At 41.5% G+C, this 25,852-nt stretch overlaps 1 protein-coding gene across 13 annotated transcripts in view; it reads right to left on the reverse strand.

Annotated features, from left to right (window-relative positions):
• nrxn2b (neurexin 2b) overlaps positions 1-25,852 on the reverse strand; it is a 1,005,166-nt gene that overhangs the window by 841,568 nt on the left and 137,746 nt on the right. For 10 of the 13 annotated variants that reach the window (XM_090183933.1, XM_090183936.1, XM_090183930.1 and 7 more), the window contains exon 3: positions 4,349-4,369. In XM_090183933.1, the coding sequence (XP_090040059.1) occupies positions 4,349-4,369 (21 nt within the window). The remainder of the gene's footprint in view (positions 1-4,348; positions 4,370-25,852) is intronic. The other 3 variants (XM_090183934.1, XM_036987703.2, XM_036987702.2) reach the window with 1 other exon arrangement.

Consider the following 25,852-nt stretch of genomic DNA (forward strand, 5'->3'; position numbering starts at 1 on the left):
TTTCTCCCAAAGCTTATAGATTAACTCTGGGCCTGGATGTCCCAGAAAATAAAATATCATTAGCTTTAATCAAATTGATTAAGATCAGATAGAGTAGTGGGATCCGCTTGGCACGTTCCTCAGCTCCAAACAGATAACTGGGGAACTTGTAGAGATTGCATTCTAGCTGTGGATTTACTGTGATTCTGTATGACTTGAACTGTCTCTGTCTCAATGTGTGTTTGGCTTTGTCTGACAATGGGCATACTATGGCATGATGCTCTGAAAAAAACAACAGAGATATATAAAAGCAGAAATGTATACGGTTTCTTCAGCATTCAAATTAGAGCATGTCTGCTCTATATTACATGTTAATGGTCTTCCTGAGGTGAATACCGGCCCACTTGTAATGGCAGGGTAGTGGGTTTGATTCCCAGGACCACGCATACAGTATCAGTCAGTTTGGACACATCTATTCATTACATTTTTTTAAACGTTTTTTAACAATTTTCTACATTGTAGAATAATAGTGAAGACACCAAAACAATTAAATAACACATATGGAATCATGTTGGGTCATTGTCCTGTTGAAAAACAAATGATAGTCCCACTAAGCGCAAACCAGATGGGATAGCGTGATGCTGCAGAATACTGTGATAGCCATGCAGGTTAAGAGTGCCTTGAATTCTAAATAAATCACTGACAGTGTCACCAGCAACGAAACCCCAATACATAACACCTCCTCCTCCATGCTTCACGGTGGGAACTACACATGCGGAGATCATCCGTTAACGTACTACGCGTCTCAAAAAGACACGGCGGTTGGAACCAAAAATCTGCAATTTGGACTCATCAGACTAAAGGACAGATTTCCACCAGTCTAAAGTCCATTGCTTGTGTTTCTTGGCCCAAGCAAGTCTCTTCTTATTATTGTTGTCCTTTAGTAGTGGTTTCTGTGCAGCAAATTTACCATGAAGCCCTGATTCACACAGTCTCCTCTGAACAGTTGAGATGTGTCTGTTACTTCAACTCTGTGAAGCATTTATTTGGGCTGCAATTTCTGAGGCTGGTAACGCTAATGAACTTTTCCTCTGCAGAAGAGGTAACTCTGGGTCTTCCTTTCCTGTGGCGGTCCTCATGAGTGCCGGTTTCATCATAGCGCTTGATGGTTTTTGCGACTGCACTTGAAGAAACTTAAGTTATTGACATTTTCCTGATTGACTGACCGTCATGTCTTAAAGTAATGATGGACTGTCATTTCTCTTTGCTTATTTGAGCTGTTCTTGCCATAATATGGACGTTGTCTCACAAATAAATGTTTAACAAGGCACACCTGTTCATTGAAATGCACCTCATGAAGCTGGTTGAGAGAATGCCAAGAGTGTGCAAAGCTGTCATCAAGGCAAAAGGAGTAGGTGTGTCCAAACTTTTGAATGGTACTGTACGTAAAATGTATGCAGTCTTTGACTGTAGGTCACTTCGGATAAATATATATATTATATTACTGTGACTGTTTAAGTGTATGTATACACAGGATGGTTTTTATTGAATTATTTCCGTAAGTGAGGTACTTCCTCTGCCAAACCCAGGAAAAGGTGGGTTGTGGGGGTTGACTTAGCAGTGAAAACGGGTCAGTGAAAACCGCAGATCATCAATCGTTGCCCCCACTGTCTGCCAGAGCAGCTGACCAACCAACCAACAGGGTTCCATGGGCACCTCAGTCCCCCGGACTTTCAAGGTCTTCCTGTATCATCAATCTCCAGCAACCTTTGAATGCACAATCACTGTCACTAATTGGACCAAAGATAGTGGCGGACCACAGCACTAAAAATAGGACAAAAACCTAGGAGCAAAGTGGATTCTGGCTTCCAGGCACGAATGAGACGATGAACCATTAGATATCTACCTAAAGTATCCGTGTCCTCCTCATACACAATACACGTCTCTGAGGGTACTTACAGTATTCACTTCTTAATTAAAACACCATGACTTGGGAAAACACAAATACCCATTACTTGGGGTCAGAGTTCAGACTTTATCATTTTAATGTGTACCTTATTACTGCTATTTGAAAAAGAAAACATTGGTAGCTCTGAACAAATAGACAACCCCGGAGCATTTTTTGGCATTAAAATCCCCACTGCTTGTGCAAATGCTTTGTAAACCCAGGGGTACTACAGCCACAAGCCTGCAGATTAGAATCACCTTTATATTAGCCAATAGCTTTGCATCTGGGACACACCTAGGACATCAGACAAGGGCAATTTTCACATTTAAATCGCCCAAAAGCATCCATAATAAAAAAGTAAGCCAATTATCCCTAGACCAATACAAAATGTCTGCACGGTCCAAAATCTGTAAAAAAAAATATATATAATTCTAAGGAGCATGTGGAATGACAAGACCAAATTTAAAATCCCTACCCTGTGGCATTCCATTCCTAGCTAGTCTCTTAGCTGTAAAAACTCAGGACTGCTGTTCGCTTAATCACTGAAGTGGGACTATACTGTCTCTGTTGGCTATGATGTCTGATGAATGTTAATGGGTACCCAGGCCCCCCCATGGCCCTCTGGCTGGTTGGCTGGGCCCTCTGCTACTCTCCTGATTCCTCTCTGAGAGGCAGTTGTGGTGGGCAGAGCTCTGCCATCCGCCCCCGGGGCCCTCAGGGAGCTGTGGTAGTCCCTCTGGGGCCGGGGCATGAAACAGACCGCCACACACCATCGCAGCATGGGTCAGCGCTCTGCTCCTCCGCATCAAGATCACCGACACACAAACACACAGCGAGGGAGCTGTCCGCCCCTTCCTAACCCCTTGCACGGTCAGAGAGCGGCCGCACTAGAGTGAGGAGCCGTCAGAGCGCATCAGCCGGGAACGTAGGAACGAACGGTCGCAGTCCCTCGTCGTCCACCCCCACCGCCACCCTGACATTTTTCCATCAAGGGCTTCAGCGCTTCCGACATGTGACCCAGTCGTCACGCCAAGCAGGCTCGCGCACACACACACAGGAAGACAGGCTTGTGATCCATGGATTTAAACGCAGCGGGAGAATGTCAGCATCAAACAGGGTCTGTTATACAGCCCTGCTCACTCTGTCTGCATATCAAACCCAGGTCACAAGAGTTTATGGGTTTGTCGGCAACAACTGAGAAAAGACAACCTGAAACATGCACACATTCTCTCTGATTCCGAGATTCAGCTGTGGTATTAAAACAACTGCAGAAACTCCAACTCATGTTTTGGGGAAAAACTTTGAGCAGGGTGTGTTTCTATAGCGATTACCCTGCGAACTAACCCCGGCCCGGGAGAGGGGTAATCCATCACGCAGCGTTCCTGATAGGGGGAAACACGGCACCTCCCTCCACTTCCCCGTCCCCATCCCCGTCTCCCAAACCTTGCACTCACCGCATGCGGCGAGTCACGGTCGGATTAGGCTGCCTAGAGTCAAACGCGTCTGGAGCGCTGTGTCTGGGGAGCCATCGGTAAACGCTTTGCTGCACTACCTCTGTCTGACTGATCCGGTTTATGTTCCTTCATTTCACCCGGTACTGCTGAGGAAAAGACATGCAGGCCCAGACAGACAGGGAGCTAATGCTTATCTTCCTATACATATGTAGGATCTTGATTTGAACCAGTTTGCTACAGCAGGAAAATAATCCTACAGAAACAGGAAATGTAAGGTATTACGTGGATAATAATGTTTGGACATTTTTGAGGGGTAAATATATTTTTCCAACTTTACATTTGCATTTACATTACAAAGTTGTCCTGCAGCAGGGTGATCAAATTAAAATCCTACATCTGTACGTTCAGCTGAGCTGTGAGCTGGCCTAGCAACAAGCTCCAGGGGATGATGTAGCCCCAAGGGGCCTGACTGGCAGCCCTGCCTCTTACCCTCTCTCCCTCACTGGAGACGATAGTGGAGGGAGCTGGAGGGGAACGAGAAACCCTTCCATCTCAACGTCTCATTAGCACCTGATGATATTCATATAGCACTCTCACTCCCAGGTTCAATCACTCATCACTTTCAGAAGTGCCAACCATTTCACATATAAGAGTACAAAGTATCTACTGAGAATCCATACGTATCGATAGATCAAATAAAACAATCAAAAGACAGAAGAAAAGAAGGTGTCTTCGAGAAGAATAGGAAGTGCAACAGAGAAATCACAGCTTTGGTTCCATTTTTAAAGCAGCGTAATTTAGGCCCCCGGGAGTCACCATAACCGCAGTCCAACCACACTGACAATGCCCCTCCCAAGAAGGAGGCTACAACAGCATCGTAGAGCAACCAACGTTGGCATCCGACATGGACGCCAAAAATCATAGAAGAAGCCATCGTAGGTCTGTAGGAGCAAAACAGTAGGCTTACCTTCGACAGCATACTCTTCTGCTTCGTAGAGGCCCAATGAGGACAGGAAGGAGAGAGAGGGAGAGAAAGAGAGAGAAAACACATAGATTAGATAAACAGCATCTGACATTATTCGAATGTGCAGATAAATGACATATCCTGATGTTATCCACTGTCACAGAAGAGGTCATTTGCAAGAAGAGAAAACACAATTTGATTTATAATGATCTATCCAGGTCAAATTAAATCCTATCTTCCCCCGTGACTTGAGTTATATTGCTTGAAAAAAAAAATGACGAATTGTGAGACTGGGAATCTGAGGCCCTCTTTCAGTGGCATCCATCCATTGTTAGACGATCAACTGCAAACGCATGTCAAATATCACAGTAGGCTTAGGTCTGGTGATGGGAAATTCGATGCAATACCTTAACCACTCTGTTGCAAGAGCAGTGACCCCAGTTACAAGAACCTACCTACCGAACGGAGGCATCTCTCTCCAGTTGCATCATCTAGAGAGAGAGAGTGAAAGAAGCCAGTGCTATAAACAGCCCCCCCCCCCCCCCAGGCTACCATAGACTAGCTCCTTTAATGTCAGCGTGGGGAAAAAACACACTGCTTATCTCGGATCGTCATCATGTATCCACTACAGATGCGTGCAAGGAACCTCTAGCCTCCGACTGCATCAAACCCTATGGAGAGTTAAATATTGTCATACTTTACTTGAGACTGCTGGGCCCGGGCCTTAGCGACGGTTCATTATATCATAATCAACATAGTTTTTTTTCTGGTACATTGTGTGCTTGTGCTGTCATTTACTATTTATGGGAAACTGTCAAGGATTTTGATTGCGAATTTCCATTTGAGTCAGTGCTATAGCAGTTAGAACAGTTAGAACAGGGTAAGAGGTCAAACTGGAATAAGGAGTTGGGGAAATATCAAACAAAAGTATAATCCACGTATTTCTCATGTATGTACTCCATGTAGAGTATGGTGAGACGACCAGAAAGTGCTGTTTACCAGCGCTTTTAGTATTCAGATTTCATGACGGCGGGCACGGTGGCCATTTAAGAATCTGCAACGCGCCATTCAGGCCCCAGCGTGGTCGCTCAGTGAGTGGCCTTCTGAAAACGAGGTCACTCACTGCTTGTCTCATTCACAAAGTACACGTTCCTCAAAAAAGGCTTTCTTCTGCCTACATCCAGTATAATAATTGTGACCTGATCCAAACCAAACCAGTTAGTGGGCTTTCTTTGCTAGACACCAGCTGGCTTGATCTGTTCCACAATTATGATACTGTAATGTATGCAGTGTTTCCTATCTACGCAGAGCTGCTTTTCTCAAATGCATCTTTGCTGTGTCATTCAATGATTGGCTGTACATGTATATTTCATTTTCCCAGACATAGGTCTTCTCATAGAATAATATTTCATATACATTGCGAACACAACAAAGAGCCTGGGTGGGTTGGCTGGCAACTCCAGCTTAAAAAGGCAATCGATGCGCGCGTTTGACACCGGAGCAGCCCTTAGACCTCCATCGCCTCACCCTATTGATTCTCCAATTAGAACACCCACAATGCCACTGCAATAGGCTGTAAGGCAGGAAGTCAACAGAGCAAACAAACCCAGACACGGCTAGCAGATCGAGAGCGAGGCATGATTACACATCAGAGATTAAGCCCGGGCCATAAGCTGTGAGGACCTTGTTTGTCAAATGTAATGATTGTTATGATCTCCGGACTTGGGTTCGGTCCTTCCTCCTTCTCCTCCCCTCACCCCCTCTTCTGCTCTCATCCCTCTGTTTTGGATGGTTCTTAGCCTTGACTAGACTATCTTTTAGAGACACACTCGGCGAGAGCCTCTGAGTCTGTGTTCAAAGCAGGCAGAGCATGAAAGAGACGGCTCCCTTTTTTTCTCCCCAAATCCACGATTCATTTCTCAAGTAATTATGGGGCCTGTCTAAAAATGTTCCTCAGAGATGGTTAATGTGGATTGTATCCCGCTGTCCAAAAGTGGATGGAGCAGCAAGCCTCAGTAGGCTTTATTTTTCAAAACGGCAGAGTTAACATTGCTTAGGGAATATCTGGGAATTTGATTTGGGAATGAAAGTGAAGGATCTGACAATAAAAGATGAAGATAGTCATACAAAAGCTCTTACTTTAGGAGGCTGTGTTCCCCCATTGAGAATAGTAAGGGATAAATAAAAAGCCAAGCAGAACATCATTCCTAACACGTCTGCACCGAATACAAATGCATTGTGAGTAGATAAGTCTATGCCCTTTAGGGATTGGACATTCCATTGGATTTTGACTCTATATACGAACATTACATTACAATTTTCAGGTTAGAGACCGTGAGATAGTGTATGTTTTTATGATACCGTTCCCACAACACCAGAGCTAGACGCTCTCTCTCCCCAGAGAGGCGATAGCATGCTCCCTCGAGAGGCCTTCCTTCTACCAAACGATTAAGATCATTAATTGGCCCAAAAAAATGCTGTGTTTATGGTCTGTTTTATAGACTCAGGATGACTCGGTGGCTCTCTTGGGCTTTGGAACGAGACTAGAGAACACATTTTGGATTGAACAGGGAAGAAGGGAAACGCTAAGCCGTAGAGTATTTATTGAGAATAGAGCAGAAAAACCTAAATTTCTCTGCATTTATCCCTTTTGTCCCAGTGATATTTTCTGCTAGTCTTGACATAACCAATGCTGCTGTGCCTATATTACCGTGTGTTCCATTAGGTAATGGATACATACTAGCTCAAAGCATTCTGCTCCATTTGCTAATGGCTTGGAATGCTACTTCCTGATGTTGCGCATTCACTTTCAGCCAGGGGTAAACACCAGACTGCTGCAACCTGATTGGCTGAACGCGATATGGTGTTTCATAAAGAAAGTATGCATATTTTCCCTGTTTTTTTTCTGTATTTTCGCAAATAAAGAAAGTTGAGGAAGAAATGTAAGCTTTTGCAGCATGAACGGAAACATTTTAGGGTACGAACCGGTCGACAGGGGAAATGAGTGTATGGCCAGCTGTATACAATGCGTTTGGACAGTAAGATGAAATGACTCAACACCGTCATCTGCCAGCCTTTTGGGCTTTCCTTTTTGATACTTAAATGTCTAGTGCTTTATTTTTCCTCCACACTAGCTAAGTTTTCATCCAATTGGTGACAGATTTCCATGTGAATATTCTAAACATTCTATTCATAAAAGCATATGCACATTTTCCCACCAGTGTTTCCATCAAATTGACAATTTGCGGATAAAAGGCAGTGCATGATGATGTAGCGCACAGAAAAATACCTTTTGCGGTTAAATTCCCATGAACCGAATAAAAAATGAAATGTGATTTGATTCGAAAAATACCAGTCAAAATGGGTTTCCATCGCATTTTCACCTCTACTGATGGTTTTCTCACTGGGGGAAAAAAAGTGTGTTATATAGGTTATATAGTGAGTGTGCCCCATCTGGTATTGGCAAGTGCGGTCTAGCCAACAGCGCAGTCTGCGCTCTGTTGCCTAGAGCACACGTATCGCCTACATGATGAGATTATTATGGACAAAAGAGCAAGGTACATTTTTTTTGGCGTAACATCGATTATCAGGTCACCAGAAAAAGACCCTCAATACTTATTGGACGGAACATCAAGCTCACGCACTTTCAACGAGTCGTAGTGGGAGGACCACGCAACATGTCATCGTGTGACTCCAAGTTGACTTCAATATGACGGTTATTATATAAATATTTGCGCATAAAAGCATGTCCACTGACAATTCTCCATGATTCCTTTTACCGACACAAAAAGATCCCACCATGTCTAGGGTATTTTGTTTTGTCGACATTTGGAAAGTTCACCGAAAACATGAATGTTTCCATCAGGCAGTTAAAAAAAAATGTGTATCCGACATGTACTTTACTCAAGTAAAGATTGGATGAAAACCCGGTTACTAGCAGACATTTGAAATAGGGGAGTCAGAAGGGGACATGGCTAGAACAACAGAGCCCAGACTTGATTTGACAATAGGACTCAATTGAGATCTTTCTTTCTTTTTTTCACTCCCCAAGCCAAATGAGTGTGTACAACACCACAAACAAAACAAATGCAAAAGGCAAAATGAAATCAGAAAGCTAGACATTGAGCACAAAGTGAACAGAATTCAGAAGCAGGCTGTTAAAAAATAAAATAAACGTCAGCCTAAGAGGGGGAAGTTAGATTTTTTTAACCTTTCTCCCAGAAGCTTTAGAGGAAAAAGAGAGTTATGTCCTGCCTGGGTTAAATTTACTATGGAGAGTGGAATACGTCTGTAAGAAATTAGTTGACTCTCAATCACTGTTCTTCTACTTTATACAGTATAGAAATCACACAATGAACGTGTGATGAAAGTCAAGAACCAAGTCATATAAGCATAGTTCTAGCTTAACAAAGTAATTGTTACCCAGAAGTACGTTTAGCGTCACCAAGGCTGCATTTACACAGACAACCAAATGCGGATATCCTTTTTTACTAATTCGTTTTTTGCGAATCACATCAGACCTTTTCACGTCATATTTTTTTCTGAGCTGATTGGTTAAAAGACCAATTAGTGAAACAAATACAGTGGCAAGAAAAAGAATGTGAACCCTTCGGAGATATCTGGATTTCTGCATAAATTCGTCATAAAATTTGATCTAATCTGCATCTAGGTCACAACAATAGACAAACACAGTCTGCTTAAACTAATAACACACGTGTCTGCTTAAACTAATTATACGTTTTCATGTCTTTATTGAACACAACGTGTAAGGGTGGGAAAGGTATGTATACCCTTGGATTTAATAACTGGTTGACCATCCTTTAGCAGCAATAACCTCAACCAAACATTTTCTGTGGTTGTGGATCAGACCTGCACAACAGTCAGAAGGAATTTTGGACCATTCCTCTTTACAAAACTGCTTCAGTTCAGCAATATTCTTGGGATGTCTGGTGTGAACTGCTCTCTTGAGGTCATGCCACAGCATCTCAATCGGGCTGAGGTCAGGACTCTGACTGGGCCACTCCAGAAGGCATATTTTCTTCTGTTGAAGCCATTCTGTTGTTGATTTACTTCTGTGTTTTGGGTCGTTGTCCTGTGCGTCGCCCAACTTCTGATGAGCTTCAATTGGCGGACAGATAGCCTAACATTCTCCTACAAAATGTCTTGATAAACTTGGGAATTCATTTTTCTGTTGACGATAGCAAGCTGTCCAGGCACTGAGGCAGCAAAGCAGCCCCAAACCATGATGCTCCCTCCACCATACTTTACAGTTGGGATGAGGTTTTGATGTTGGTGTGCCTTTTTTGCTCCTCACATAGTGCTGTGTGTTCCTTCCAAACAACACAACTTTAGTTTCATCTGTCCACAGAATATTTTGCCAGTAGCGCTGTGGAACATCCAGGTGCTCTTTTGCAAACATCAGATGTGCAGCAATGTTTTTTTTTTGGACAGCAGTGGCTTCTTCCCTGGTGTCCTCCCATGAACACCATTCTTGTTTAGTGTTTAACGTATCGTAGACTCATCAACAGAGATGTTAGCATGTTCCAGAGATTTCTGTAAGTTTTTAGCTGACACTCTAGGAGTCTTCTTAACCTCATTGAGCGTTCTGCACTGTGCTCTTGCAGTCATCTTTTCAGGACGGCCACTCCTAGGGAGAGTAGCAACAGTGATGAACTTTCTCCATTTATAGACATTTTGTCTTACCGTGGACTGATGAACATCAAGGGTTTCAGAAATACTTTTGTAACCCTTTCCAGCTTTATGCAGGTCAACTGCATTTAGGTCTTCGGAGATCTCTTTTGTTTGAGGCATGGTTCACATCAGGGAAAGCTTCTTGGGAATAGCAAACTCAAATTTTGTGAGTGATTTTTTATAGGGCAAGGCAGCTCTTACCAACATCTCCAATCTCGTCTCATTGATTGGACTCCAGATTAGCTGACTCCTGACTCCAATTAGCTTTTGGAGAAGTCATCAGCCTAGGGGTTCACATATTTTTTCCAAACTACACTGTGAATGCTTAAATTATGTATTCAATATAGACAAGAACAAAACAAGAATTTGTGTGTTATTAGTTTAAGCACACTATGTTTGTCTAGTGTTGTGACTTAGATGAAGATCAGATCTAATTTGATGACCAAATTATGCAGAAATCCAGGTAATGTCAAAGGGTTCACATACTGTTTCTTGCCACTGTATATCAGAATTGGGATGCCTGTGTAAACATCCAAAGATGATATTTCCCCACAGCTCAAAATTATTCCCAGATACACTGTATGTTTCATATGTGGTGGCATCTTGAGGGGTTTGGGGTGGGTTAAGTGTCAATTTCACTTCCCTATTCATTATACATAAGGCTACAGGGTGTTGCTGTGGCAATCCTGTTCCTTTACCCAGGCGTTGAAGACGCATGCCAGATCTTACTTAAAATACATATCCAGGTGCTGTATCAGCTAACTACATCATATGTTGTAGCAATCTGTCAGTAGATGTCACAGCCAATGACGTGGCACGCAAACATTGGTTGATGCATGCAACATCTGAGCAGGGGAACGCGACCCATGTCATATGATGTGATTAGCTGATGTTAAACACCTATCCAGGCGATGTAAGATCTGGTATTTGCTGCAATTTAGTTGGACAGGAACTCGACCCATGACTGCTCACACTGGTGTAATGGCTGGTGGGGGCAGCAGGAGGTGGTATGTGTTAGAAGCTTTTGCCATCAAACCCCATGTCTTGTACTGAATTGACGAAAATATGCCACATCCAAAAATCCATGGTCTGTGATTGCTCTGCAGTACCTTGTAGTCTATGCATAACACACAATAGCACTAGAAGCTTTTAGTCCTTGGTCAGCTAAGGAGCAGAAGCACTGAGGCCCACACTCACTGTGGGAGTTCACACCAACACTACATACCCTAACAGCACACATACAAATAGGGCACACACAAACACAGCACAGCCCCATGGTAGGTCACACACACAAAGCCCACCAGAGACCTGCTACAACAAAAGCCACTCAGAGGAAAGTGCTTGACGGAGGGTTTCAGAATGGAGCTACCAGTACAAGATGTCACGTGGGGAAGCATAGAGTTAGCCATGAATGTTCTCCCCTTCTATCGGCAAAGGAGACCGAGAAACACTAAGCCACAAGGCTATGAAAACCCACCCTTAAATGTTTTGAAATATAATGCTAGCATAGTTGTACTTTAACAATCAAACACAAGGCTAACAAGTGATCTCCTTCTTATATTTCAACTTCAAATACTAAACCTTATTATTTTAGTACTGCTGTGTGACTCATTCTTTCTCCTTTACTGGAGACAGTTTTCAAGGATTCTATTTTGGCCAGCTGTGTGTCAGACAGAGTATTGAGAATTCAAGAGGAGAGAAGCCTCTCCCAAGGTTATTTGACTTTACTTTAGCTAGAGACACACTGCCAAGGTAGATGACAGCAGTGTTAGTCGCACTGAGACAAGAGCACACACACACAACACATGCTCACACATGCGTGCACATGGACACATTGGTTGCTGTCAGACCTTGGCCATAGACTGCCTACACGGTAAGGAAACCAAAAAGTACATTTCATAATTCAGAGGAACTATCTGTTTAAGTAGGCCTACACAATATGTGTCACATGACACAAAAATTTATATATACTGTTTGATAAAATGTGTTTGAAATAATCTTATGTTTGTCATTGGTTTCACATTGTGTCACTGGTGTTACATTGTGTCACTGGTGTTACATTGCGTCACTGGTGTTACATTGCGTCACTGGTGTATGGCATATTGGTGTTCTGGCATCAGAGTTGCCCAATTTTATTGAATATGGTTTTTGTATCTACCTAATTGTTGCCACATTCATTAGTAAACATTTGAAGGATATGATCATTCCATTTTTAATGATTCAACCTCAATTATATCGAATGTTACAACAACAACAAAAATGGTATAAATGGCAAAATGTCAGACAATAGAACTTTACACATGCATGTTTAAAGTAAATTATTACTAATCCAAACAATTTCTTAGTATTATCATGAACCTTTTCTGTCTTTTATTATATATTCAAATGAAAGACAAATTACATTCTAGAAAGTCTTAATTGTCATCTTAAATATAGGTAACACCAGTGACAAAAAGGCAGCACAAGCATTTTTTTATGTAATGTAGTAAAAATATAAAAATGTGTTAAGCTGTCATTTATGTTGATTTATAATGTTAAGGGGTTAACTATTATCTGGCTATAAGTTTTGATAAAAATAAAAAATAATTACAATTTGTAAAAGTTGACAGTTCAAAAAGCCACCATTTTCATAGAATGACCCTTACAGTATATATAGTATACAGTTCCATTCAATTTTTTAAATGGTACCGGGCTACTTTCAGACGAGTCTTGTGAGACTTATGGGCATCCTAGAGCAAAGCAAAACAACCGACATGTACATGTTCGTGATAGTCTCAACTTTCCATTGACGGGTCATATTCTTTGTCATTTAGCTGACGCTCTAATCCAGTGTGTAGTGTGTAGTGTGTCGTGTGTAGTGTGTAGCCCAAACTGTTCGGACGCTACAGACAGAAGTTGGCAGATCGGCGGTACTGACTTCACACGAGTCCTGTGAAGCAAAACGTAGAACACCACAGACGTTTTCGTCAGATGGACCATTTTCGGGAAAGTCTCACAGTCCAACAAACACCGCTGTAGCCGAGGCCTCCTTCCGCCGCAGATGTGGAAGACCGTCGTGGGCGGATGCGGTGGATTGAGACCAGTGAAGGCCGGTGGGAGGAGCTATAAGAGGACGGAATCATTGGAATGGTCGGAATGGAATCCATGGAATGATTTGAAACGCATCAAACATATGGAAACCATATCCGTTCCTTTTACTCCATTCCAGCCATTACAATGGGCCCATCCTCCCATAGCTCCTCCCACCAGCCATTACAATGGGCCCATCCTCCCATAGCTCCTCCCACCAGCCTTCACAGATTGTGCCGCAGCCCATGCAAAAAAAACGGATATCTCTAGCTCAAACAGACGGATTTTGATGTATTATTATGCTAATTAGATGTATGTGGGGGGGGGGGGGGGTATCGACTCCAGGGAGTTAAAGAGAGAGAGAGAGGTTTAAACAACAGAGATTCTACTGCAGGGCCTAACAGACAGTGGGAGCGCTGACTCATATGGCAGTATCAGAGGTCAAGAGGAGGTGAGGGAGGGCTAATAACCAGCGAAATGACTGGAGAAGTGCCTCATCTCCTGGTGTCGCACCAGTGTATAAAAAAATAACAAAGTTAGGGGACAGAGTAAAGACAATGCTTGGCACAAAACCAGACACACAACCCCACAGGAACAAGGTTATTATTAAAGAGAAAGGTTACAGTGAGAAACAGAGATGAGGTGAGCACGACCCTCACGCACGCACGCACGCACGCACGCACGCACACACGCACACACACACACACACACACACAGATAGTATCAACACTGTTACACTTGTCACCTTCCTTTTAACACAAGCTTTCATGGTGGGAAAATCCACTGAGTCATCGAAGGCATATCTAACTATTCATACACTAGAAGGTGAAGGAGTTACGAGATTAGTGTTGGGAATTAAATTGTCTATTTGAATCATTCTATAAAACTAACAAGGAAGTAACAGAGCACATCCCTTTAACTTGAACTACAGTACATGAGGCACTAAATAGACTGAGAATAACTCGGATGCAGGAAGTTCTTTTTTTATCAAGGCGCTAACAGTTTTCAGTTGGGGAGAAGAAAGCAGAATAAACAGGACGGCTGCAGAAACGTTTCCCAATTAGACGTATGATAATTAGGCGGGATGGGATCGCGTGCATGAATTAGAGTCGTCTGGGGAGAAGATGGAGCAAAGAGGGTGAGGGAAGCAGTAAACGGAGGAAAACGGGAATATTTGTAGTCTGTCATTAACTGAGAGGTAGCAAACCGTCTGGAGGTAAATGGTACGGTAAGTGTTGTAAGAAGTGCACTTCAAAAGTACAAAAACAAGTATCGAAGAAGCACTTGGGCAATGTTTCTGTTTGTTGACAGTACAGCAGGATCATTTGGGAGAGGGTGTTTTTCCAAAAGGCTGGAAGACAGTATCAATATTTGGGGCCATGTTCAGCGTCCCCAAAGACAGTAAGAGAGCCAGCACATGTGTGTTTGCACGGACACATTAGCAAGCTGCCGGAGGTTTTGTGTGTATGCGTGTGTGTCTGAAAATGAGCAAGCATGCACACAAAGTGTGTGTGTGTATGTGTGTTTGTGTGAATGTGTCTACACGATTTAACCAAGCAAGCATTTCCCTGGCTTGAGAGAGAGGGCTTTACATGGAATTGTAGCTTACATAATGACATTTGACTTTTCAACTTGGCTCATTTTTCGGTAGACTGAACACTTATTTGATTTCTAATATAATATCATTCATGTGTCGTCGCCTTTAAAAAGCTTGTTGATGGCCTGCTCTGTTGAGAAACAGATCCATTTGAGACCGCACTGAAATGTTTTGCCCTCTCTGTCCAGCTTTTGAAGTCCAGAGAACAGCTTCTCTCCCTGACATGGTAGATGATCAGTGTAAAGATGAAGAGGCGTTGTGGTGGGACTTTTTCAAAACGCCTGCCCGCTTTGAGAAGTTGTCACTCGCTGCTACATTGGCAGGTGACACAGATGAGATAAATGCTGTCAACCACAGCAGGAGTTGGCATCATGATTGAGAATCCTTCCATCCTTGCTGCAGAGCCACGGGAGTGTGAAGAAGTGTGTTAACAAAATAAACACTCCTGCGGCTTTGAGGTGATGACAAGAGCAGTTGAGGTGGATAAGGGCTAGGTCTTGTGAAGAAAAAGCAACGTAATAATGTTTGTTTTACCGTGGAAAACTGTAATAATGCTGGCTTTACAACAGTATTTCCTTAATCCTGCTTTAGAAATGACCTAGATAAGTTCACTCTGTCGCTTTTGTCTGGTCAAAATCCCCCACTGATTCCTCCAAAATGAGCCAAATGAAAAAAATAAATGTGATTGGATTAAAGAATTATGTAAGGACAATTGCTGAATGATGGAAAATATTGGTATTACTGGATGTAAAAGCCATAACTACAGTATAGAATTTTGATTACAGACAAGAACTGAGCTTTGTGAAATATTCCGGCTTCATAAACTCTATCCATAAACGATCAAAGAGTCCATGTAGCATGTTAAACGTAAATGAGAAGCTCTATTCATAAACTACGGGCACATTTGGCAGCTGGAGTGGAATTTCAATGCAGATATTCTACAGCATCTTTCCACTGACTAGAACAAAAGGCAAACAACAAAGAATGCCAAAGAAGAGAAGTTGAAAGAACAAAAGAGTTGTGGCTTCATATCAGCATGTCAGTCACAAGGAGGTCTGTGAAACTTGTTTGCTGCTTTCCATCCATCACACATGTAATTAGTGAAAGAAGGCCTAATTGCGCTGGTTCATCAACCTCCCACTGAGGGACAGGGGGAAGCAGCACAGAAGTCAGTCACACTCAAATGAGGACATTAACCCATACAGTACAGTGCAGTAACACATTCCTGCAAAAACAGGAACAGATCTCCTAGGATCTATTTCAGCAGCAGTGGAAAGGTTAGTGTGGGTAGTGGGCGTGGCCAATGGCCCGGTTTTAGAGCAAATTTCCCGCAATTCTGCACATTTTGCCATGGGGCAGAGAAGACATTTGACAGTTTTGACACTAGAACCGCCAAGATGGTCAATATGACCATTTAAAATGTTGCATTTTAACCTTTTCATACGTTAGTTCCAACCTAAGTATGTAAACTTCCGACTTCAAATATATATCTATTGTTTTTAAAATATATTTTCCTTTATTATTTTCCCCTAACCCTACCACCCCTCCCGTAATTGAAGTAAACTAATGGACAACAACACTTAGGCTTCTACTTCCAACTTATTCTGTACACATTTTACAATAGTTATCATTTGTTTGTTTTTTGTCCCATGCTTCAGCTCCACTCAACCCCTTCCATCTATCTCTAAACACCATCCAGCTCTGATTTCTTAACTTTGCAGAGTTAGCGCCAGTTAAATGTTGCAATTATTCAGAGATTCCAGAACCTGTGACCAAAAACAAGCTACATATGGACAGTACCAAAACAAATGATCTAATGGTTCTGTCTCTTGGGATGGTTGTATCCCCCATATATATATAACCCATATATATAACATATATATAACCCCATATATATAACATTCTATTGGTTGCTAGAATTTTGTATAATCATTTAAATAGAAAAACATTACGCTTTGTATCCGGCGTCGTTTTTTTTTCATAAACCACGTGTCATGGAATCGGTACATCAAAAATCTCTTCAACTATTTTGCAATCCATATGGTACAGCTATACATTTTTTGGTCCTTTAACCTAAAATATATCAATTGATAAAAAAAAATACTAATATACACACACACACACACACACACACACACACACACACACACACACACACACACACACACACACACACACACACACACACACACACACACACACACACACACACACAGTGTGTGTATATATATATATATGTATGTATGTATGTATGTATAATTTTAGTATATGATATCATAAATAGGACTGGTGGAGTTATGTCACACATGCAGCTAAAAAATATATGTAAATGTCTGCTCTATTCAAAATTACAACCAACTAATTGCAGCATTACCGCAAAAATGGAAGAGGCAAGTGGGGGAGACAGCAAGGAACTTGTCTGTTTCCCTGCATTAAAGACCAAAATTGGCTAAAGAAATATAAAAGTAGACCAGTTTCATTAACCACAATATTTGTTATAATATTTGTTCTGTCTTTTCTGGTGGATTAACTGAAATAGCAAACAACTTTCTATGGCTTTCATTTTCCAATAACCCGAAAGTGACAGGTTATAATTTGAATAAAGGGGAAAACATAGGGTGAGACATTCTTATTAATCTGCTAGAGAACCAGTTCGGATTTAAGTATAACTTTTGTATGACTAAATCCTTTAGCGAGAGGTTTAATGCTTTAATATTTCATTATTTCTGCCCTCTGAAATCACATTCATTGTATACATTGGCCTTTAGAACTCTAGAACAAATATACATTTGAATTGGGACAGAATATAATAGAGCAGAATATCTACACAACAGTATACAATTAGGTCCTACGGCAATTATATAAAACAATAAAAAAGAACAGATAGCTAGCCTGCTCAAAACGAAATATTGACTACCTATGTCAGGAAAGCGAAAGCTGACCCGTCGCACAGACTTTAGCCATGATCCGGGACATGGAAGAGAGAAAGTCTGATGGAGACATTGAATCTAATGCAGGGAGTGAAGTCTCATGGGTGTGCGAGAGCTCTTCCAATGACCCTGGCTCTGACAGTGATACAGAGATGGCCCCAAAGCAAAATAATGTGTTTGGGGACATCCACTTCAAGACCCGTTGGTCCAGATCAGGCCTCTGCGCCGGCTGATGTTTCAGGTAAGTCTTGCCTCTTTTTGTCTAGGCTTAGAGATGCTCAATTGTTGGTCTGACTTACTGCAATCTCATTTACAAGAAAAGTGTTTCCCAATATCCTATAACCCATATAGGCCTACGCCCAGCTAAGGTGCAATAGCATAAAATAATAAAAACAGCATCAGAATAAAATACTATTGTTATTATTTTCGTTTTAATTATTAGTCAAATGTTATTATTATTATTATGAGAATAGTATTATTATCCTCATTGTTGGCCTGTCACTGCTATTGCTGTCTATAATTAGCCTATTACTGGAATGAGGCTATTATCAGCTTGCAATTGTTGTTGTAGGCCTAATTGTTTCTATAATTAGGCTATTTTTATCATCATTATCATTAGCAGCTTATTTTTTTTTAAATCATTAGGCCTTTAAAAGCAGAACATAATGTGGGCCTGTACTGTGTACGCAAGCCAATTGCAATGTTATGCAATATTGTAATTGTTGTGTGTGAATGGGGGATTTGCCCTGATTCACATCTGTATTTTATGAAATATACTATACTAATTTGGCTATTATCATTGTCAACAGTGCCGAATGCACAACCATTGCCATCTGCGCCTCTACCATCCACAACAGTGCCCAGACTGCAACCACCTGGCAATTGGCTCCAAAAAGGATACAATTTGTTGACCAATATTGTGGGGTTTTGTCTCTGTATTTCAGTGTTATGTATTTTTTATTATTCTATGTTAGGGCATATTCGGCCATCTGATTCAATACATTTTTTTATTTTATTTTTTACAAATAGGCTAACTAAGTTTCAATTATATATACTGAAATACATTTTCTGGTTGGCTAATTGGGGCTAAGCATTCTTCAAAGAGACCATGTCCCGCATTGATTCAGGTAGATCATGAGATTCCTGCGATTTGTCAAGAGAGAGACCTGAGGCAGACGTCTCCAAGAAGACACATTTGCCCTGGTTCCCGAGTTGTGGGTGAAATTTGTTGAGAACAGCATCGCCTGCTACGAGCCTAGTATCGAGCAGATGTTCAACACAAAATCCCGCTGCCGCTTTACTCAGTACATGGCAAACAAACCAAACCAAGTTTGGTATAACGTTTTGGCTGGCTGCTGATGTGAAGAGCAAGTCCATGTTGAACAGTGTGCCATACCTGAAAAAGGAGGAAACGTGAAGTGGTGTAAAGTACTTAACTACAAATTCTTGAAAGTACTACTTATTTTTTAATTTTTTTGACCAACTTTTCTTCATTACATGAAAATGATATAATTTTTAGTCCATACATTTTCCTTGTCTCCAAAAAGCGGGACAGGAAAATTGTCAAATTCGCAGACTTATCAAGAGAACATCCCTGGTCATCCCTACCGCCTCTGATCTGACGGACTGACTAAACACATGCTTTGTTTGAAAATTATTCCTGAGTGTTGGAGCATGCCCCTGGCTATCCGTAAATTAAAGTCAACAAGAAAATAATGCTGTCATGTTTGCTTAATATAAAGATTCTGAAATGATTCATACTTTTACTTTTGATACTTAAGTATATTTCAAACCAAATACTATTAGACTTCTAATCAAGTAGCATTTTAATGGGTAACTTTCACTTTTACTTGAGTCATTTTCTATTAAGGTATCTTTAGTTTTACCCAGGAAGGACAATTGGGTACTTCTTCCACAACTGGAAACACGGAGACCTGGTCAAAGACTAGGAGAGCATGTGGTGCTGAAGATGATTGATCCTTACCTGGGAAGGGAAGAAACATCACTACGGACAACTTCTTTACCTCAATTGACCTCGCCAAAGCACCACTCTCCAAAGAAAACAGCCTGGTGGACACGGCAAACAAGGCAAGACGGGAGCTGCCCCCCCCCCCCCTCCGCTTAGGTTGGAGTCATTAAAACTCATTTTTCAACCACTCCACAAATTTCTTGTTAACAAAATATACTTTTGGCAAGTCGGTTAGGACATCTACTTTGTGCATGGCACAAGTCATTTTTCCAACGATTGTTTACAGACAGCTTTTTTCACTTAACTCATTGTATCACAATTCCAATGGGTCAGAAGTTTACATACATAAAGTTGACTGTGCCTTTAAACAGCTTGGAAAATTCCAGAAAATGATGTCATGGCTTTAGAAGCTTCTGAAAGGTTAATTGACATAATTTGAGTCAATTATAGGTGCACCTGTGGATGTATTTCAAGGCCTACCTTCAAACTCACTGCCTCTTTGCTTGACATCATGGGAAAATCAAAAGAAATCAGCCAAGACCTCAGAAAAACAATGGTAGATCTCCACAAGTCTGGTTCATCCGTGGGAGAAATTTCCAAATGCCTGAAGGTACCACGTTCATCTGCACAAAAAAGTAGTATGCAAGTATAAACACCAAGGGACCACGCAGCAGTCGTACTGCTCAGGAAGGAGATGTGTTCTGTCTCCTAGAGATTAACGTACTTTGGTGCGAAAAGTGCAAATCAATCCCAGAACAACAGCAAAGGACCTTGTGAAGATGCTGGAGGAAACAGGTGCAAAGGTTTCTATATCCACAGTAAAACAAGTCCTATATCGACATAACCTGAAAGGTCGCTCAGCAAGGAAGAAGCCACTGCTCCAAAACCACCATAAAAAAGACAGACTACGGTTTGCAACTGCACATGGGTACAAAGATCGTACTTTTTGGAGAAATGTCCTCTGGTCTGATGAAACAAAAATAGAACTGTTTGGCCATAATGACCATTGTTATGTTTGGAGGAAAAGGGGGAGGCTTGCAAGCCGAAGAACACCATCCCAACCGTGAACCACGGGGGTGGCAGCATCATGTTGTGTGGGTGCTTTGCTGCAGGAGGGACTGGTGCACTTCACAAAATAGATGGCATCATGAGGGTGGACAATTATGTGAATATATTGAAGCAATCTCAAGACATCAGTCAGGAAGTTAAAGCTTGGTCGCAAATGGGTCTTCCATATGCACAATGACCCGAAGCATACTTTGTGAAATACCAACCAAATACCAAAGTTGTGAAAAAATGGCTTAAGGACAACAAAGTCAAGGTATTGGAGTGGCCATCACAAAGCCCTGACCTCAATTCTATAGAAAATGTGTGGGCAAAACTGAAAAAGTGTGTGCGAGCAAGGAGGCCTACAAGCCTGACTGTTACACCAGCTCTGTCAGGAGGAGTGGGCCAAAATTCACCCAACTTATTGTGGGAAGCTTGTAGAAGGCTACCCAAAACATTTGACCCAAGTTAAACAATTTAAAGGCAATGCTACCAAATACTAATTGAGTGTATGTAAACTTCTGACCCACTGGGAATGTGATGAAAGAAATAAAAGCTGAAATAAATCACTCTCTCTACTATTATTATATCTGAGTTCCCCGGATGGAGAATACGCTTCGACTAGCAAAAAGAGCTCCTGTTTGGGCTAGGGGGCAGCATTTTCACTTTTGGATGAAAAGCATGTCCAGAGTAAACTGCCTCCTACTCAGTCACAGATGCTAATAAATGCATATCATCAGTAGTATTGGATAGAAAACACTCTGAAGTTTCTAAAACTGTTTGAATGATGTCTGTGAGTATAACAGAACTCACATGGCAGGCAAAAACCTGAGAAAAAATCCAAGCAGGAAGTGGGAAATCTGTGGTTTATAGTTTTTCAACTCAGCCCCTATTGAAGATACAGTGGGATATTGGTTATGTTGCACTTCCTAAGGCTTCCACTAGATGTCAACCGTCTTTAGAGCGTTGTTTGATGCTTCTACTATGAAGGGGGGATGAATGAGAGGGGAAGGAGTCAGAGGTCTGCCAGCAGTCACGAGCTCAGTCACATGAGCGGTAGCTCCCGTTCCATTGCTTTTCTACAGACAATGGAATTCTCCGGTTGGAACCTTATTGAACATTTATGATAAAAACATCGTAAAGATTGATTCTATACATCGTTTGATATGTTTCTACGACCAGTAATATAACTTTTTGGAATTTTCGTCTGACCTTTCCGCTGGAAGTTGCACGCGCGTTTCGATTTGTTTACCAAACGCCCTAACAAAAGGAGGTACAGTGCCTTGCGAAAGTATTCGGCCCCCTTGAACTTTGCGACCTTTTGCCACATTTCAGGCTTCAAACATAAAGATATAAAACTGTATTTTTTTGTGAAGAATCAACAACAAGTGGGACACAATCATGAAGTGGAACGACATTTATTGGATATTTCAAACTTTTTTAACAAATCAAAAACTTTAAAATCGGGCGTGCAAAATTATTCAGCCCCTTTACTTTCAGTTCAGCAAACTCTCTCCAGAAGTTCAGTGAGGATCTCTGAATGATCCAATGTTGACCTAAATGACTAATGATGATAAATACAATCCACCTGTGTGTAATCAAGTCTCCGTATAAATGCACCTGCACTGTGATAGTCTCAGAGGTCCATTAAAAGCGCAGAGAGCATCATGAAGAACAAGGAACACACCAGGCAGGTCCGAGATACTGTTGTGAAGAAGTTTGAAGCCGGATTTGGATAGAAAAAGATTTCCCAAGCTTTAAACATCCCAAGGAGCACTGTGCAAGCGATAATATTGAAATGGAAGGAGTATCAGACCACTGCAAATCTACCAAGACCTGGCCGTCCCTCTAAACTTTCAGCTCAAACAAGGAGAAGACTGATCAGAGATGCAGCCAAGAGGCCCATGATCACTCTGGATGAACTGCAGAGATCTACAGCTGAGGTGGGAGACTCTGTCCATAGGACAACAATCAGTCGTATATTGCACAAATCTGGCCTTTATGGAAGAGTGGCAAGAAGAAAGCCATTTCTTAAAGATATCCATAAAAAGTGTTGTTTAAAGTTTGCCACAAGCCACCTGGGAGACACACCAAACATGTGGAAGAAGGTGCTCTGGTCAGATGAAACCAAAATTGAACTTTTTGGCAACAATGCAAAACGTTATGTTTGGCGTAAAAGCAACACAGCTCATCACCCTGAACACACCATCCCCACTGTCAAACATGGTGGTGGCAGCATCATGGTTTGGGCCTGCTTTTCTTCAGCAGGGACAGGGAAGATGGTTAAAATTGATGGGAAGATGGATGGAGCCAAATACAGGACCTTTCTGGAAGAAAACCTGATGGAGTCTGCAAAAGACATGAGACTGGGACGGAGATTTGTCTTCCAACAAGACAATGATCCAAAACATAAAGCAAAATCTACAATGGAATGGTTCAAAAATAAACATATCCAGGTGTTAGAATGGCCAAGTCAAAGTCCAGACCTGAATCCAATCGAGAATCTGTGGAAAGAACTGAAAACTGCTGTTCACAAATGCTCTCCATCCAACCTCACTGAGCTCGAGCTGTTTTGCAAGGAGGAATGGGAAAAAATGTCAGTCTCTCGATGTGCAAAACTGATAGAGACATACCCCAAGCGACTTACAGCTGTAATCGCAGCAAAAGGTGGCGCTACAAAGTATTAACTTAAGGGGGCTGAATAATTTTGCACGCCCAATTTTTCAGTTTTTGATTTGTTAAAAAAGTTTTAAATATCCAATAAATGTCGTTCCACTTCATGATTGTGTCCCACTTGTTGTTGATTCTTCACAAAAAAATACAGTTTTATATCTTTATGTTTGAAGCCTGAAATGTGGCAAAAGGTCGCAAAGTTCAAGTGGGCCGAATACTTTCGCAAGGCACTGTATATGGGCATAAATGATGAACTTTATCGAACAAATCAAACATTTATTGTGGAACTGGGATTCCTGAGAGTGCATTCTAATGAAGATCACCAAGGGAAAGTGAATATTTATAATGCTATTTCTGACTAATGTTGACTGCGCAACATGGCGGTAATTTATTTTGGCTGGTTTGGGCTCTGAGCTCCGTACTCAGGTTATTGTTTTTTTGAAATCTGACACAGCGGTTGCAAGTAAGGAGAAGTTTATCTAAAGTTCAAGCATAACAGTTGTATTTTCATCAACATTTATAATGAGTATTTCTGTAAATTGATGTGGCTCTCTGCAAAATCACTGCATGTTTTGGAAATACTGAACATAACACGCCAATGTAAAATTAGATTTTTGGATATAAATATGCACTTTATCGAACAAAACATACATCTATTGTGTAACATGAAGTCCTATGAGTGTCATCTGATGAAGATCATCAAAGGTTAGTGACACATTTTTATCTCTATTTGTGCTTTTTGTGACTCCTCTCTTTGGCTGGAAAAATGGCAGGGTTTTTCTGTGACTTGGTGGTGACCTAACATAATCATTTGTGGAGCTTTCGCTGTAAAGCATTTTTGAAATCAGACACTGTGGCTGGTTTAATAAGAATTGTATCTTTAAAATGGTGCCTAATACTTGTATGTTTGAGAAATTTGATTTATGAGATTTCTGTTGATTTGTATTTGGCACCCTAAAATTTCATTTGCTGTTGGCGAGGGGTTCCGCTAGCAGAACGGTGTTCCCAGACAGGTTAATTGCTATCTAACCTCCAAATGAGCTTCAATGCCATACAACACTCCTTCCGTGGCCTCCAACTGCTCTTAAACGCTAGTAAAACCAAATGCATGCCTGTACCCACACGCCCGACTAGCATCACCACCCTGGATGGTTCCGACCTAGAATATGTGGACATCTATAAGTACCTAGGTGTCTGGCTAGACTCTAAACTCTCCTTCCAGACTCATATCAAACATCTCCAATCTAAAATCAAATCTAGAGTCGGCTTTCTATTCCGCAACAAAGCCTCCTTCACTCACGCAGCCAAACTTACCCTAGTAAAACTGACTATCCTACTGATCCTCGACTTCGTCGATGTCATCTACAAAATAGCTTCCAATACTCTACTCAGCAAACTGGATGCAGTTTATCACAGTGCCATCCATTTTGTTACTAAAGAACCTAATACCACCCACCACTGCGACCTGTATGCTCTAGTCGGCTGGACCTCGCTACATATTCGTCGCCAGACCCACTGGCTCCAGGTCATCTACAAGTCCATGCTAGGTAAAGCTCCGCCTTATCTCAGTTCACTGGTCACGATGGCAACACCCACCCATAGCACGTGCTTCAGCAGGTGTATCTCACTGATCATCCCTAAAGCCAACACCTGATTTGGCCGCCTTTCCTTCCAGTTCTCTGCTGCCTATGACTGGAACGAATTGCAAAAATCGCTGAAGTTGGAGACTTATCTCCCTCACCAACTTTAAACATCTGCTATCTGAGTGTTCATTCTTAAAGATGATCTTATTTAAAAAATATATTGCTTTATAATCTTTTATAGATACTTTATATCTGGTTTTAGTTGTTTAAGTTTACACTGAAAACCAGATGTAGCATGGCAGGCTCCTGAGTGGTGTAGCAGGAAAAACATTCTGGGGGCCCCTAGTTTTTCATGATCTGGGAACCTAACCACATGTTACACCTTATACTGTATGACGTGATTAATCCTTTGTAAAAAAAATTATTAAAAAAATCATAATATGGGGTATGATGGGACCAGAGTTTTTCTAATTGTGTCACATGTTGTTTTTTTACTTGGAAAAACTCATGGCCTTGGGGAGGATGAAAACCCTGTCAAAATGCAGCAACATTGTACTTGTTCATATGAATTACATTTTAAAGAAGGACTAGGGGGGTTTCCTATACACAGACACAGAGAAAGCAACATGATTGGACAATAAAACCCACACAGAGCTGAGCTTGCTTTATGCAGGTCGGGATTGTGTAGGCCTGCCCTATGCAACTGTAGGCCTAATAATAGCACAATAGCTGACACAGACTGTGAGTTCATTTTATTAGGCCTACATGATGCAAACCTGCATAAAGCAAGCTCAACCATGTGAGTTTTATTAGCTAATCATGTTGCTTTCTCTGTGTTAATCCCAGTTAATCGTTTTGGATTGAAAAAGTCTAGGTAGCCTAGTCAGCCCAAGTTTGAACATAAACCAAATTTGATCCCATTCACATTTTCACAAACAAATGAGCTAC

This window comes from Oncorhynchus mykiss, chromosome 9 (genome assembly GCF_057628025.1).
Source record: "Oncorhynchus mykiss isolate SJ-2025 chromosome 9, ASM5762802v1, whole genome shotgun sequence".
Taxonomy (NCBI): domain Eukaryota; kingdom Metazoa; phylum Chordata; class Actinopteri; order Salmoniformes; family Salmonidae; genus Oncorhynchus; species Oncorhynchus mykiss.